General features: G+C 40.5%; 1 protein-coding gene across 3 annotated transcripts in view; it reads left to right on the top strand.

The window, feature by feature from the left end:
• smarca2 (SWI/SNF related BAF chromatin remodeling complex subunit ATPase 2) overlaps nt 1–1,414 on the top strand; it is a 59,843-nt gene extending 58,429 nt beyond the window's left edge. For all 3 annotated transcript variants that reach the window (XM_079740413.1, XM_079740414.1, XM_079740412.1), the window contains exon 35: nt 48–1,414. In XM_079740413.1, coding sequence (XP_079596539.1) covers nt 48–83 — 36 coding nt within the window. In that variant the 3' untranslated portion in view covers nt 84–1,414. The remainder of the gene's footprint in view (nt 1–47) is intronic.
• The last annotated feature ends 15,759 nt before the right edge of the window (nt 1,415–17,173 follow it).

Raw genomic sequence — 17,173 nt, 5'->3', positions numbered from 1 at the left:
CGTCTCTTCAGCTGTCATTTTATTTTGTCATTTTTCTCCCGCTTTAGGATCAGACGGACGGGAGCAAGAGTGAGGATGAATGAGCAGGAGGAGGAGGAGGAGGAGAATGAAGATAAGTCATCACACCTATCAAACAAACAATTATACGTTGTTTAGCACGGTGGCTCCGACACCATTTGATGTTGTTTCCGGGGGATTCTCCACATCTGTTCCCGCTCGAGATTGGATGCAAATGGAAAAGATATGCCAATGTGTCTTTTGTACATTTCAGATTGGAACAATTTAGCGATTGATTGAGAAAAAAAAGAGTACAATTATATATTGAAAAAAGTTTATCTTTAAACACCAGCTTTTCTATTGTTACTGGATGCACTTTTTTGAATTTATAGAATTTGATCTTCTGACCACAAAACAAAGGATAAGAAGATATCTGAAGCCAATTTGGTTTGATAAGAAAAAGTGTTATATTTTTATTTGGTCTTAAAGCATGTTTTACCTATACCCATGTGTATATTTTACATGGTCCTAATTGCGAACCATTTTGCCTCTGATGTAGTCTTCCGAAGTGTTTTTATCCTTGAGGAAAAAAACAACAAAATCTATGTGCTTAATATCGAATACCCTAACTTGTGCCTTATAAACCATAAAAAGACGGAAAAAAAATGTCTCCTCACCTAACTGTCTGCTGCAGTTGCTTTCCATAGAATGCAGTAACCTTTCCTTTTAGTCACCCAGTTAATTAAACCTACATCAAATGTACCTATACTTAGCTTGAGTTACTTTGCTGGTTCTGCGTTTTAAAGTCCAGAACAGTTATTTTATTTTGAAATATGCAGTGGTAGACTCTGTGGCTAATAAGTCTCCTAAATGCTTGGTTTCCTTATGTTATAGTGCATGAACCAGTATTATTTTAATGACATACATAAGCTTTTGTTCGTTTCGGCTAATGTTTATTTTCAACAGTCGACTAATCTGGCAGAAGATGTATCTGTAGAAACGGTGTTATCCTGCATGTGGAGAAAGGCAGTGTTGATGCTTAGTAATTGAGTTCAGATGTTTAGGATTAATCAATTCTATTAACCGCATCTAGAATATTTTGCTTACAAGTATTTTGCCTCTCACCCATTATTAATGCTTAAATCAAGATATTATCCTTAAGCAGTATTTTTTGTTTGACATATAGTCAAAATTGTTTACATTCAATGCTATTATACAATTGATACAAGCTTATACCCTCGATTTGTTTTACAATACAGGTATTGATTATATGCAAATATATATCCTTATGTATGTGTTAAGAGTGCCAGCAAACTGAAACAGCCAACATTAGTGTAACTTACTATTTGCTTTGTTTGCACATAGTCTTTTTGGCAGAATTTCAGAGCCATGGGCAAATAAAAACGTATTTTCAGCACATGGCATATCCTGTCTTGATGTTCTTCTCAGTATCAACATGTGACACACACAAAAACACACACACACACACACACACACACAATCTGTATGTACATGCGAAAAACATTTATTTTACAGAAGAATATGTTTCAGTTATGATTAGTAGGAATAATCATCTGGCCAAAAAAAGTGAACATACAGAAATGTGTACATACGCTCTCTCTCTCTCTCTCTCTCTCTCTCTCTCTCTCTCTCTCTCTCACTGACTTCCTAAACCAAAGAATGCCTTTGGGTACCGGCCGTATCGGCCCTCAACAGATGGGCTTTTGTTGGAGGGCTGTGCTGATAGTCTGGGGGGATCCACACGCGGTTTGTGGGAGCCCCCCTGCTCTGCAGAATCCACACAGCAGCTGGGTCACAGGGGGCTGCCAGCACCTCATGCATACAAGACCGTCTAGTCTGCAGGATGGGTTGTGTATTCCTCCGGATAAGGACGGGCCCGGGAGTTTTCAGAGCCCTCAACCTTCAAAGGCGTAATGTGTGCGACGGGAATGAGCGATGTCATCTTCTCCTTTCTTTGATGTCCCATCTCCTTTCTTTTGTGACCCCCGCACGGGTGAAGAACACAGGCAAAATATTCTGGGATTTAATAAACCACTATATAAACAAGTAATTGTATCGAGTGCCGTACCATGGCATTAAAATGACATGGTACAACATGCAATGCCATTTTATTGCATCTGTGTCAATGTCGTCAAAAATGACATTGTACATCATACAATGTCATTTTAATGACATTGTATGATGTCAAATGTCATTGCGATGTACAATGTCAAATGACATTGTATGATGTACAATGTCATTTTTGACAACATTGTACAACAAACCTGTCTGTCTCTTTTCATTTCATGACATTGTACAACATACAATGTCATTAAAATGACATTGTATGATGTACAATGTCATTTTTGACAACATTGTACAACAAACCTGTCTGTCTCTTTTCATTTCATGACATTGTACAGCATACAATGTCATTTTAATGACATTGTTTGACAACACACACACAAATACTGTCACTCAAAAACGTCAAAAGTAAATCTATAAAAAGAAAAAGAAAAGCAGGTCAATAGGGATGTCTGCCTCTCGTCAGGCAGTGTGTGCTAAGGCATATCAGGACCCTGGTGGCAAGGAGCAGGGAGTGGCAGCGGTCAGCCTTCTTTTTAAGCCTGGACCTCTGATGTTTAAGGACAGCCCTGTCTGTCTCGGGAAGAGAGAGAGAGAGAGAGAGAGAGAGAGAGAGAGAGAGAGAGGGGGAAGGGAGGGAGGGAGAGAGCTAACAGCATCAGGGCAGGACAGTCTAGTCAGCTGGGGTGTCCATGAAGAAAAGAACTTTCTGGGTCACATCTCCAAATTAAAGCATGGATGCGAGACTTGCGTCACACTTTTCTTTTTGGGCATAAACTGCTCCCTAGTGACCCGTCTCTTTGGTGAAAGCGGTTAAATATTAATAGCAGTAAATGGTGTATTATGACCGATTACCATGTCTGACTTTCAACTTTTTATAGTAGGATAATAACAAGATTCACACTTATTAATTTTACTACTATCAGTAATACATGTATTCCTATTCCTTCAATACAATGTTCTCCGTTCCAGAACAGATTTAAGAAAGATTGACATTTTACGTAAGTGATTCAAACACTGTGCTAAGTAAGCTTGCAGACAATGATTTTTTTTCACACAATTAGATTGACACCGAGAGTAGAACACTTTTGTCGTCTCCGTCATTTCGTCTCAAACATTCCAATGTGTTTTCCTCTGGTGCTTCTATAGAGGTGAAGACAACGGCAGGACCGTGAGTGTTATCCCTCCACGTCTCTCTGTGTGTCTTCAGTGTGGCAGGCCCCGCCCTCTGGAACTCTCTGCCCCCGACATCCGAAAGGCCTCATCCCTTGCCTCCTTTAAAACTCTTCTAAACTCACCTCTCCTACCTTGCCTACTGCCTGTGAACTCCCCCCCCCCCCCCCCCCCCCTCCTTGGTTGTTTGCTCGTCTCCTTGATTCAGTTTTTTTTTTAATTTTTTTTTTATTATTCATTCTTCTGATCACAGCATACCTCAGTGGGACCATTTCATGTGTTTTCACATGTACTTGAACGCTGCTTGAAACCACAGCAGTAGGTTGTGTGTGTGTGTGTGTGTGCGTGTGCGTGTGCGTTTGTGTGTGTGTTTGTGTATGTACATGGCCGTGTGTGTGTGTAAAGTATGTCTGTATGGTCTGTATGCAATATTGGCTGTGCTAAAATAAAAGTTAATTTTGATCAGGCAACAGCTTGCATAAGCAATAGCGACCAACTAATGTGATTGTAATGTGATCCAATGAATATGAATGCATATATACAGACTATAACAGCACAGAGAATTGTTGTTATACATGTATCACTCCGCTTAACAGCTTAACCGTTGATAATATATAAACAATTGTAATCTATCTTAGATTGTAAGAAACTTTGCGCCACAAAGATTCACACATTGTCAGCGATAAAGTAGCTGGCCTGGTTTGGCCTGGCTCAAAGTGCCAAGCTAGAAAGAAGGTCAATGTTTATGCGTTGCTTAGCATCTCGTCCTGCAGCCTCCTTCTGATCCACAGTGTTACCCAATCCCTCTCGTGGTTTATTGCTTAAGTATCACTTTTGTAAAATCAAGGACTGGAATACATCCAACATTGATGAGAAGGACTTGCATTTCCCTATTTTCTGATATTTCTAGCATGTTTTTTTCTGAAAAGATCTCTTCTTGGGTATGTGATTGAGAAAATGTGTGTAAAACACAGACAAGTAGGAAACAGACCAGCAAATATGTAAAGCAACAGTTTAAAAAATAAAATGAGCAACAGAGTCCTACATACCATGTAGATATCTGAACATAGAGTCGATCTTCTAGCCCGCAGGGTAGACAACCAGAAGGAGAAGAGAGACCTATATTAAAGTGAAAAAGTAAAGTATAAATGTGTGCCGAAAAGTGTTTTCCCTCTTGTCCAATCTCTGTTTCTACTAAGCTTGCATGCTGGCACTTTTGTTTCTGTTTTTTCTTACATGCGCTGTGGAATGATTTCCTCCGGCATTGCAGTGAAAGGATCCCAGGTTAAATCCTGTTTTTTTCCCTTTCCCCGAGATTATCTTTCACATGCCAGCCAGCCAAGGCATTTATTTTAAGATATTGGTTGTGAATGGGCAAAGCACTCCGATGGTTTCTATGCAAAACCGTGTGAATTGTACTTTATACATGTCTGCCTTCCTTCCTGTTTGGACTCAATGCATTGATTATTGAATCAAATGTATTCAAATCCCTGAAGGTGTTTTAATCCTACATTGGATGTACAACAGGACATTATATAACAACAAATACATAAAATACGAGTGTATTTTCCTTCCCTAAATGTTAAGGAGTATCATCATTATATAACCCTAACATGCATGAGCATATCAGAGCTTTGTATATATGATCTTGTTTGATTTCTCTGTTCTCTTTTCAAGTATTCTAAGAGTTCTTGCTACGGTGGAACAGAAGTCATGCATGTCCGCCGTAGTCTTGCCGTGACTGATTCGCTTTTTAAAACATATTGGGAAAACCTATTTGACTCAACGGTAAACCAGACATGATTGCTTGCCTAGGCAAAAATAGTGTGTGCTACCTCTTTTTTGTCACTGTTGAGTTTATCTTCTGTAAGACACTGGACACATACTAATCCCCCCCCTGCACCTGTCCTATCTTTCCTGTTTCACTGGATTTATGACCTTTTTTAATAAGCTTTTTTTGTATCTGTTCCAACTCAGGCGTGAACCCCCTGGAAAAGATGGACACTCGTGGTGTATTAAAGAGTGAACAGATTTTTGTTGTGTCTTCTTGAAGATGAACAGTGTTAATGATCTTTGCACCTAACCCCTAAGTGCTTTTAATTTGCTGATGTTAAATTTCAACTGCATTCAGGGCTATTATTGACTAAGGAACCCCAATACAAAGTAGTCAATCTATCACAGATTCTTATTTAATATAGTTAGTTGGTGTATTTTCCTGTTTAAAGGTGTGAAAGTGTGTGTGTGTGTGTGTGTGTGTGTGTGTGTGTGTGTGTGTGTGTGTGAGTAGGCATACATGGTTTACAAGACCAATTTTCAGGTTTACTCACCAGCATTACGAGACCAATCGGGTTATGGAACCAATTTTGATGGTCTCGTAAACCTAAAACTTTATATTGCTATAATTATTGAATATTAATTGTTTCAGTCATTTTGAAGATATGTGTGATTACATAGTTTCCAGTGTTATGAGTTAATATAGTTGTTTTACTTTTATGGCCCACCCCCTGCCTTTCTGAGGTTCACACAAATTGGTCTCACAAGGCAGGACGTGTTTGTGAGACCAGGACGTGTGTGTCCGACAGCGCCACCTCAGGCTGCAAGTGACATTGCAAAGTACACACACTCCCGCGAAAACATACACAATTTCCCGCGAAAATATACACAACGCGGGAAATATACACAACGCGGGAAAATATACACAACGCAGGCTTGCAGTGTGGACCAGCCGGACAAGCGAGCGGGATGAACTTGAAAAAGTAAGTTTTTTGTACTTATTATTTATTGTTCTCTATTCTTCTTCTTATTGCTGCTCTTCTATCTTGCCTTATCTTATCTTATTGCCAGCATGAATTAATGTTCATGCTGGTTGCTAGCTAACAGGTTACTCAAAGACCTTAGGGAGTTATCTGATAACTACACACTCTAGGCCTACTCTGTAATCTGCGCTTTTATTCGAGGGGTAGGTTGTGTTGTTTGCATAAAATATTGGTGCTCTATAATCCCGAATTATCGTTTATGAGCTGCTTCATGAAGTTTGATATGAAGTTATGGTTATAGCTATGATTTCAGCTGTATTTTGGGCATATAAACGAGCTTTGTACCGGTTTTAGATCGGGATTGTATTCTGTTTTTTATCGCTAAAAGCGACCGATTTCTAAAACAACAGACTGAGTTAGAGCAATAATTTGATTGAGGGTGGGTGCTGCCGGAGCATGGACACTGCCATTGAATCGGTCTGCTGCCGAGAGGTCCTGGTCAACCGTGACCATCTAATGGCGGGATTAGGTTGCATAACCATGCATAGGGTATTTCGGATGCTGTGCGGCGAGAGAGAGGTTTTGGAAGTGGCCATGTTCTCTCCAAGGGACGTCCGAGCGGAGACACTGGCGCGCCCCATAAATAGCAACCAAGTAACAAGGCTAAAACGATCATTCCCCCTCCGTTTTCCTTCGATGCGTTTCAGGAATATCTCCGTAAAGACCGACTCATTGCGGAAACGCAGCGAGCTGTGCAAACGCTGTAGTACCTACATATTCAATTCTCCACAAAAAAAAGCGAGTCAAGCCTGCGCGCACCTGCGTGCTATGTAAAAACATTCAAGTCGAGGAGGAGATAGTAGTTGTTTAACCTTTTAGATTGAGTAGAAATACTTTTTAATGTACAACTAGTAATTCAATTGACCAAGGGGCTGTATTTAGAGCTACAAAAATAATACAAAAAAAACCCTGTAACTTTCAACGCAACTCTACCGTAGCTTCAGGCGTCCACATGAATCCTAACACGAAACCGCATAGGTCCCATAGCACCCTGGGACCATGGACCTATGAAATAACATGGTTTATTATCTGCCTAATAACATGGTTATTAAAGACATAGTTTCACAAAAAAAAAAGACCCGAAAGACATGTTAGATGCACTTTGGGAGATACACTCGCGGATGAGCGTATATGCGAGGCGGATTCACGAGTGTCACGTTTACTTTAGGTGGATGTTGGAGGTTTACTTTCTGGTGGATGTTGATGGATATTGCCCTGATGGATATTGCACAGATAAATCTTACTATGAAACTACTTCTTAGAGTTTAACTCCCTGTGCATCAGCAATCGGCTAGTCAGTGAACAACAGGGTGAGTAGAAAGGGACATTTGTGGAACTTCTGTTTACTGACCCCCCCCCGTGGTTTAATTAGCAGCTTGGAAACATAGATCTGTGATATCGTCTGAGTAATAGTTTATACACTTTATGGTTGGAGTGCTAGCTTGTGGAGATTGACATGACAGGGGCTGATTGACATCGGAGGGTTAGTCAGTTTTAACGCTGCCAGCCAAGGGCTGGTTTCCGATTCAAAGGTACCCTGTGGAAATGTATGATTACCCCAGCTCCCTTGGCCCTTTATAATTCATTAATGCAACCAGGGGGACTGCAATAAGATGATCCTCCTGTCAAACTGGTTGTTTGATTTTCCGTAGCCATTTCAGCGAGCCTCAGAGCCTGACTCATTACCTGCTATGGCTGCTAGAGCCACAGAGTAGGAGTAGGTTACCACGCCAGTGACGTACCTGATTGTTGAAATACAACATAATCAACACTTACACCCCTTTCACCGTACAATTTAATCCCTTTTAGCAAGTTCAGCACTTTTTAGTTATTGTACCATTTAGAAGGCAGACAATACATCTGTTATATCAACTAAACTAAACTAAACTCAAATTTCAGTTCAGTACATCTTTAAGCTGTGTCGGTGACTAACAATACTTTTTTAGGCCACAGCTAAAATGAGTTCTGATAATGCTATATATTTGTAAGGACTAACTTGAAACAATATTTTGCAGTGAGGCGAGGCAGAATAGACCCGATTTGTGCAGCACAACATCAAGTAAGGCAGAAGAAGGACAGCGCGTTGTGTGTCTCGAGATACATCAGCCCCATCAAAGGTAAGCTTTTGCTTTAAACCCTGTATGTATTGCGTACTGTAAGGGTTTGATTTGAGATTTGACCATGTCTGATGTCTTGTCTCTCAAAGCCCCCAAATCACAATAAGCTTTAATTTTATTAATTTCCTTTTTTTCAGTTTTTGGTCAGTTTTAGGTCATTTTTAGGTCAGTTTCAGTAGTTTATGGTCAATTGTGGTCAGATTTTGTGACTCCCACAATCTTGCTCAAAAAGTTTTGTCAATGAATACACTGTGTCAGAGTAGATTCAAACAAAGGAAGTGCTTTAAAATGGCCTGAAACAATGCAAAATACTGCTTCCGTATGTGACTAGGATTCAGTATGGCTTGTGTGTTTTTTGTGTTTGCATGATCATGGTGTTTGAGGCCAGTGTTTGGCATATGAGGACAACAGTGAAACAGTGTAACCAATTCTTTAGTACAAAGACTTGTGTGTGTGTTTGTGTGTGGCCCAGTGATGGTTTATAAGGACAGAGTTAGGCATACAAGGTCATACAGTAAAATACAGTATGTCACATCAGTTTTGTATGACTTTAAATATTGGCTTTTGACAAAAGCAGATTTAGGATCAAATTTCACAACGTTTTCATCAAGAAATGCCTTTTCTCATTGAGGAAAAACAGCAAATATTTGAATCTGTACAGTAATGATGAGATGATATTTGATGAGTGAGTTAGCAGATCTTATGAATATCACCTTCTTTCCTCATGATTGTCATTTTCTATCATAATATCTCATTTTCATCTAATAATTTTACTTTTTTTATTACGCTCGTTTTCATTACCTGTTATTTATTTATTTATTTATTGATAGGAAGAGTTGTGTTTGCATTGGAGCCAATTCGTAAAGGCTTCCAAATCACAATAAGCTTTAATCTTATTCATTTTTATTTTTTTCAGTTTTAGGGCATTTTAAGAGTCAGTTTCAGTAGTTTATGGTCAATTGTGGTCAGATTTTGTGTCTCCCACAATCTTGCTCAAAAAGGTTTGTCAATGAATACACTGTGTCAGAGTAGATTCAAACAAAGGAAGTGCTTTAAAATGGCCTGAAACAATGCAAAATACTGCTTCCGTATGTGACTAGGATTCAGTATGGCTTGTGTGTTTTTTGTGTTTGCATGATCATGGTGTTTGAGGCCAGTGTTTGGCATATGAGGACAACAGTGAAACAGTGTAACCAATTCTTTAGTACAAAGACTTGTGTGTGTGTTTGTGTGTGGCCCAGTGATGGTTTATAAGGACAGAGTTAGGCATACAAGGTCATACAGTAAAATACAGTATGTCACATCAGTTTTGTATGACTTTAAATATTAGCTTTTGACAAAAGCAGTTTTAGGATCAAATTTCACAATGTTTACATCAAGTAATGCCTTCATCTCATTGAGGAAAAACAGCAAATATTTGAATCTGTACAGTAATGTTGAGATGATATTTGATGAGTGAGTTAGCAGATCTTATGAATATCACCTTCTTTCCTCATGATTGTCATTTTCTATCATAATATCTAATTTTCATCTAATAATTTTACTTTTTTTATTACGCTTGTTTTCATTCACTGTTATTTATTTATTTATTGATAGGAAGAGTTGTGTTTGCATTGGAGCCAATTCGTAAAGGCTTCCAAATCAAAATAAGCTTTAATCTTATTCATTTCCTTTTTTTCAGTTTTAGGGCATTTTAAGGGTCAGTTTCAGTAGTTTATGGTCAATTGTGGTCAGATTTTGTGTCTCCCACAATCTTGCTCAAAAAGGTTTGTCAATACACTGTGTCAGAGTAGATTCAAACAAAGATTGCGTTTGTAACTCAGTTACCCCATTGTAAAACGTGACGTTATTTTTTTTTCAGACAGAGGCTGATCCCTAGAGTTCAATGTAAAATGTACAGTATAATAAAAGTAATGACGTTTTGGAACATTGATGCATATAAATCTATTTTAGCAGACACCAAGAATAAACGATGAACAGTGGAAATGGCCATAACATATCCTCTTTGACGGCTGCAGATAAATGTGAAACAGAAATCTAAAAACAAATTTTTGACTAAAAATCACTAGAACCCTGAAACTTTTCTTGGATCAGGATATGAGCTTTCAATACAATTTAACAGTCTGATCTATTTCTGCTTTCATTGAGCTAACTGATGTTGGAAGTTAGTGTTATTGAACTTGCTCTCTGGGCCAGGTTTCTTGTCCTCAATAATGTCGAACATATTTACAGTAAAAATAACCAACTGTAAATAATGTTCAATATATTGCATTACAAAATTGAACAACAGATACTATTTATTAAAATGCATCTACTATGCTCTCCTGTTACATATTTTTCAGACATGGACACTCCTGAAGGTGACAGACTCCTTCCTGTACTTAAGGGTACGATCAAGTTGAATTTTAATACATATCAAGTTTATAATTTCCAGTGCGTAACCTTCGGCAGTTTCTAGGCCTATAGAGAAAGGTCATCATCAAATGTAGTCAGCCATACTAACAAACAATTATGTCATCTTGTTTGTTTTCAGTCCCTAAAGCCAATACACGAAGACCATGGACAAAAGCAGAAGAAAATGCTGTGATGAGACACTTCAAGTCTCATGTAATTAAAGGCTATTTGGCCTCCAAGAAAGAGTGTTCCCTCTGCAAAGAATGTGAGCCAGCACTAAAAAAAAGAACGATCCAAAATATTAGGGACTTTGTTAGAAACAAGGGGCTGACATTTAAGCGCCGCCGCCTTCCAAATTAAGTAACCATATCTACATAGCCAGCGTTGTTCAACTTGTTCAGTTCTTGATTGTTATCATATATTATTACGTTTAGTGTTTTTAATGTTTAATGTTTTTTTTATATATTAATATGTTCAATGTTGCACATTACCCCGATGGAATAAATTTTTTGAAATTGAAATCTCTTAATTGTGATAGTTAATGTTCTTAAGAATAGATACATCAATATGTAATGCTACACAAAAAATTGAAGGCTTTAAATAGACCTTGTGATTGGTATCGGATATCGGCCCAAAACATCCACCTCTAACGTCTACCACATTTTTATGGTTGAGTAAGGCTCCAACACCAACAACTGCTGCATTTGCACTCCATTTTTCGTGTTGTCTTTTTAGAATATATCTATGGTGTCATACAACAGATTGTGTTTGTTACTCTTCCTCAACATGCCAAACTTGAAAGTCCTAGAAAACAACAGATGACGCGCAGACAACTCAGTTCCTTTTCCTTTTCTTAATTGAATTTGTTAATTTAGAAGGAGGTTCAGTTTCAGGTTCATAACCTTAACAAATCATAAAGGAAAAATACGAATACTGCATCGCAGCGTCCATAAACAATAAGAAGAAATAAACAATCCATTCAAGAAGCACAATTACAATTACTTTTTTTACGTGCTGTTAGAGATTTTAATCATGCAGCCCCATATGTCAGTGGAGAGAGTAGACGGGAGTCCAGGATGTCTTGCGTTGAAAAGGTATATTTACTTGATCAAGGAGACGTGAATGAATGATCAGTACACGTTATGTTCTGATGCTCCTTTCATTTCTGAAGTGTCTGTCCTCTGGGGAAACCACCACACAGATAATGTCAGAATTTAGTCTACTCAGGACCTTTGTCCTCCATCCAACATAATATCAAACCTCTGACTCCAGTTAACTTTACCCCGCTCAGGGAAAACAGTCAAACACATATCTGAGTGCGGCTGCTTTAGCAATGCTATCAGAATGACTCCTGTTTTCCCCAAAAGGAGCAGACTCACTGCTTAGCAATATCTCTGTGTCTACACCCAATGTTTGGTGTGGCCTTGCCATGACTGCAAAGCCGAGTTGGACCCAGTGCATCTTAATGATGGAATGATGATGGAATTCCCTAACAAGTGCTGCTTAGAGTAAACAAAAGGTCAAACAATAGATTGGCGTATAACGCAGCTATTCTCTGTCATAATCTTGAAATGAATAAATAATGCAAACAATCAGCGCATGATGAGCTGCACATGTACCGTCAGCGTCTGGTTTCTCCTCAAGTTGAGGAAGTAATGGTTGTCATTCATTCATTCATTTGTGATCCGATTATCAATCTAACTCAGATTTATTTGTATATTCTCTTAACCTGAAGAGTAAATTCTTTCATGCGATACTAAAAACTTGCAGTTTTGCATGTAATCTTTGTACTGACTAGAAGGCTCCCCTGTGAGGGGGACAGCAGCAGAGAGCATTGGATGCAGGGTACAGATTGCTTTGACTTGTAAAATATGCTAAACTTGCTACTAACTTTTTTTTTTTTTCCTCGGTTGAGATGTGGCGTGTGAGGGGGAGGGTGCAGAGCAGCAGCACCACCTCCGCCCACGACTCAGAGTCGCATTACTAATGAGCAACTGGCCCTCTGCAGAAGGAGAGTCTTGGAAAATGGCACAGGTTTTATTATCTAGGCTTAAAACTTCATAACAACAATTTAAAGGCCATTGAGAGTGAAAATAGCTAAAAAGGAGGATTGGAGTGGATCTTAAAAAGGGTTTTTAAGAGATTAAATATAGTATTATATTCTTGTAGACCTTGTAATGTTGGTCAGTCCTCTTATACCATTACCTGGTTTGTTTTTGTGTGTTACATGTCAACAGGCCTTGTAATGTTGGTCAGTCCTCTTATACCATAACCTGGTTTGTGTTTGTGTGTTATATGTAAACAGGCCTCATAAACACTGTTGGTTTCACAAACCACAATTTGTCTGACCCCGTAAGCCTGTGAAATGTCACATATTTTTCTAAAAGAGAAATTATGATTTTGAAGTCAGATTTGTGTTCTGCAGATAAAATGAAAATTTTTGATATGTCTTTTAAGTTCGGCAGATGCTGCGTTAGGTGTGGTCTCATAAACCACCGCCACGCATGAATTTGCAAGATTGGTCTCGTAAACCACATATGCCTGTATGTGTGTGTGTGTGTGTGTGTGTGTGTGTGAGAGAGAGAGAGACAGGGTGTGCGCACGCGTGTGCATTGTGTCCCTGCACGTATTTGTGCAACTGTGTGAGTGTATTTGTCCATCCAAAAAGTGTGTAGGAAATCCAATTATGGTCTGGTCTGAGGCAGTGTGAGTGGAGCTGTGGAAACGTGCCTTTCCATATCCACATAGCGTCTCCCAGGGGTTCCCAGGCCCCCGCTCAGGTTAGCCAGGAGACATCAGCGCTCATACCCCCCCCTAGCCTTCTCCTGGCCCACCTCACCAAGTCAGACACCATTAGTGTTGTTGTGAACAGAAGTCCAAAGGGATCACCGGACATGGAGCTGATGGTTTTGCAGGCCTGAGCTCACCTGCTCGTTGCCTGTATTCGCTGCGTGTGATTTTTGTTTTGTTCATCTTCATCGTGGCAGCCTTATCACACACGCTCGCTGAATGGAACGGGACTTTGGAAGTTTTGCTTCGTCTTCATTCTGTGTATTTCCCCTCGTCTGAACCCACAATGTTCTTTCATCACTTGCACTAGACTGAAGCTCCAGTGCTTCTTTGTTCTGGTTTTGACTAAAGTCCATTTCTGTGTCTGGGGGAGGTCTAGTTTGCCAAAAGATTTACTTTGCACTTTATCAAATGTATCTGTCTGGACTGATTCTAAATGGATACCAAAATGCTGTTTGTTTTGCGCACATTCCGGATTTCTAACCTTGAATATTTGTAGAAGTATAACTAAAGAAGATTTTCAGGGAGCACTTAACTTTTGCGTCATTCTTTCTAAAAAATATTTAAAATCCGAATCATTGAGCATGTAGCACTTTTTCATTATTTTTCACTGTATGACCAACTCTGTCCCAGGTATTGGCCTGGTGTTGGGTCCTCTTGGAGGGGGTCATTGGCTTCTACCGTTGTCCATGCATCGAGTCACACTGAAGGCCACAGGAAGGTCTTCATACAGTAGTCCGTCCCCCCATCTGTCTCCACAATAACCATCTCCAACACACACACACACACACACACACACACACACACACACATCAAAACAGCTTTTTCTTTTTGTATTCCTGCTATTTTAAACAGAGCTCACCTAAGCCCATTCCCTTTGGGTCCAGCGGCCCCTGTTTATTTAGGTCTTTGAAGTGCCCAAGAGAGCTTGGAAGAGACATGAGCCCGAGAAGAAAGAGGCAAATTAGATGCTAATCCCGCTTCTGAGCATCAGAGATGTCAGCTGTAAAAAGTCAGGTGGCCGGTGCGATTCCTGCTATTTCTCTGTAGCCTTTGTGTGCGAGAACCGCCGTCATCACATTCTCACAACGCGCCAGGCGCAGGTCAGCTCAGCCCTCCCCGACCAATGATTCAGGGAATTTCTGCCGCAAAGCCTTTCTAATGAGTCCTGAATGGCGCTGGTGAAAAGGCCAGGTGCTCTGTATTATCAGAGCACCGCGCTTCTATCTGGTGTTGCGGCTTGGGGAGACCAGCCGGGTCTAACTCCTGCACCACTTAAAAGGCGGCCGGGGAAGGGGCTTTGTCTCCCCATGAATGCCACGGTTCAGGGCTGCTTTAACGCATGATTGGGAGAAAACCTTGTTTTCTTTCTCTGCCCCCTTTTTTTGTTTTTCCATTCGGAACCGCAGCTGTTCAAACTCCTGCGACAGTCCCCCCTGGAAAAGATGGACACTCGTGGTCATGTGTATAGCAAATTGTTTGTGTATCAACGCTTTTATTTTTTCTTGATTTTGAACATAATTAATGATCTTTGCACCTTACCGCAAAGTGCTACTGAAAATTGGCTGATGTCAATTTTCAGTAAGTGCATTCAGGGCTATTATTGACTAAAGAAGCCTGATACAAACATCGATCACAGAGTCAAATTTAATATAATTAGTTGGTGTATTCATCAATCTTGTGTGAGAGAGAGAGAGTGTGTGCGGACATACATGTGTCCTTGCATGTATGTGTGCAACTCTGTGAGTGCATTTGTCCATCCAAAAAGTGTGTAGGAAATCCAATTATGGTCTGGTGTTTGAGTGGAGCTGTGGATACGTGCCTTTCCATAGCAACATAGCATGGTGTCTCCCAGGGATCCCAGCCTTTACTCAGGTTAGCCGGGAGACAGCGCTCATACTCCCCCCTAGCCTTCCCCTGGCCCACCCTTCCTGAGTTGGACATCATCAGTGTTGTCGAAAGGGAGCATCGGACAGGCAACAGATGTTTTACCTTCCTGACCTTACCTGCCCATTCCCACTATTAGCTGCATGCGTTTTTGATTGACATTGTCACAGCCCTGCAAATAATCACTCATGGGACTGGCCGTCTATCGCAGAGTCCCTCCATCGGGATGGACCAGACTTGGGGACGGACCTTCCATGGGCTGGGTTGGAATCTATTCTCCATGGCCTGAATAGAGCAGGCCATCTCTTGTCTTAAGAGGACCCTGACTACGAGCGATCCCGTGTCGGCTGTACAGTGCAGCATGCAGATGTCACGGCCCCTTTTTATTTGTCACACTGACATATCCGAAGGGACGACGTAACCTGCAATCAGCAGCCATTCAGCTCCCTCAGGCCTTTATCCTCTCCGTATCACTCAGGGTGGGGCACAGTGCCCTTCACTCTGAAGGGCTTTTGGAAGTATGAGAAACGAGTCATAATAATAATAAATCATAATCCATATAACAGATTATAGTGCATCGATGCCTATAGAGGTTTACACAATCTTTAGTACTTGTCTTTACTTTTTTTGACATTCATAGACATATTTGTGGATGCTTGGGTTAGGTGTTGCTCAGACCCATCCCTCGACATTAACTTCTGCCGAGACAGAGCTCCACACATCTACACACGCCTCGCCTCGCCTTTTAACCATACTCGCCTGAAAAGTTTGCGAAAAGGCACTTTGAGTTCATGAAAAGATGGCCACCTGGGCACGGGGCAGAGTGGACTGTCACCAACTTTGCGGAGCCTGGCATAAACATAGCATTTGACTCCTGTTTTGTCTGAAGTCTTATTCCAAACAAAATGGAAGCGTCGCATATGTTGATGATCATATAGAACATAATACCAGGTTCAAAACAGAAACTGTCTCTTCATTTCTCCTGTTATTACAGTCCCAGCTGTAACCCTGACATCCCTCTAGTAGAAGGATGTCACAAGAACCGATACTTCGGTACCAATTCAATGCCAACACGAAAAAAATAATTTGATACTTTCTTTTTTCTGGTAACGTCAGAACCGAATATGTAACTTTTCACTCGGCGAGCCATGTCGATTCTTGGCGGAACTGAAGGGGGCAGTATACGCGTGTGAACAGCACAGTCAGTCAGTGGCGCTGAAGAAGAAAACCTGCCGTCTTCGAAAAAAATGGGTCGCGTGTGGAAATATTTTGCATTCGAGGCGGATGAGTCCGGAGCAATTCTAGACTCAAACAAGCCGACATGCAAACAGTGCCTCAGAAGTTTTCAAACGAAAGGAGGAAGCACGTCAAACCTGGCCAAACACCTCAAGACAGGCACCCCGAATTGCTTAGAGAATTCAAGGTGAGTGAGTTTCCGTTCACTATCACTGTTGTATCACGTTATACGTTAACCCGAATATGCCTATGTTTCTTTCCGTCATTTGGGCATGAGAGTCAGCTGGGGCGCAGCCGCGCAGGCTTCTACTCTCTCGCTCAGTCGCTCCCTCATGTAGATGTTTAACGTAATGTAACGATACGGTCTGCGTCATTATACGTAAGGTGACATGATGAGATACTGTCTGACAGTCTCTTACCTTATGTTATTTAAACTAAAAGTTTTTTTTTTCCTTTACAGTACCAGTGTGAGCCAGACCAGGAGAAGCAGGAAGAAAGTCACACACTCAGCTCTCTGATTTTGCAAGAAAGTATCTGTGCATTGCTGCATCAAGTTGTGCTTCTGAGAGAGTTTTCAGTACTTCTAGCTTGATTGTCAGTCCAAGACGGTCAAGACTGACCCAAGAAAACATTGACATGTTGGTGTTCCTTTCAAAAAACCTGGAACTGACAAAGAAG

This window comes from Pollachius pollachius (genome assembly GCF_949987615.1).
Source record: "Pollachius pollachius genome assembly, chromosome: 1".
In the NCBI taxonomy this organism is placed as follows: domain Eukaryota; kingdom Metazoa; phylum Chordata; class Actinopteri; order Gadiformes; family Gadidae; genus Pollachius; species Pollachius pollachius.
This window is presented reverse-complemented; position numbering and strand designations above follow the sequence as displayed.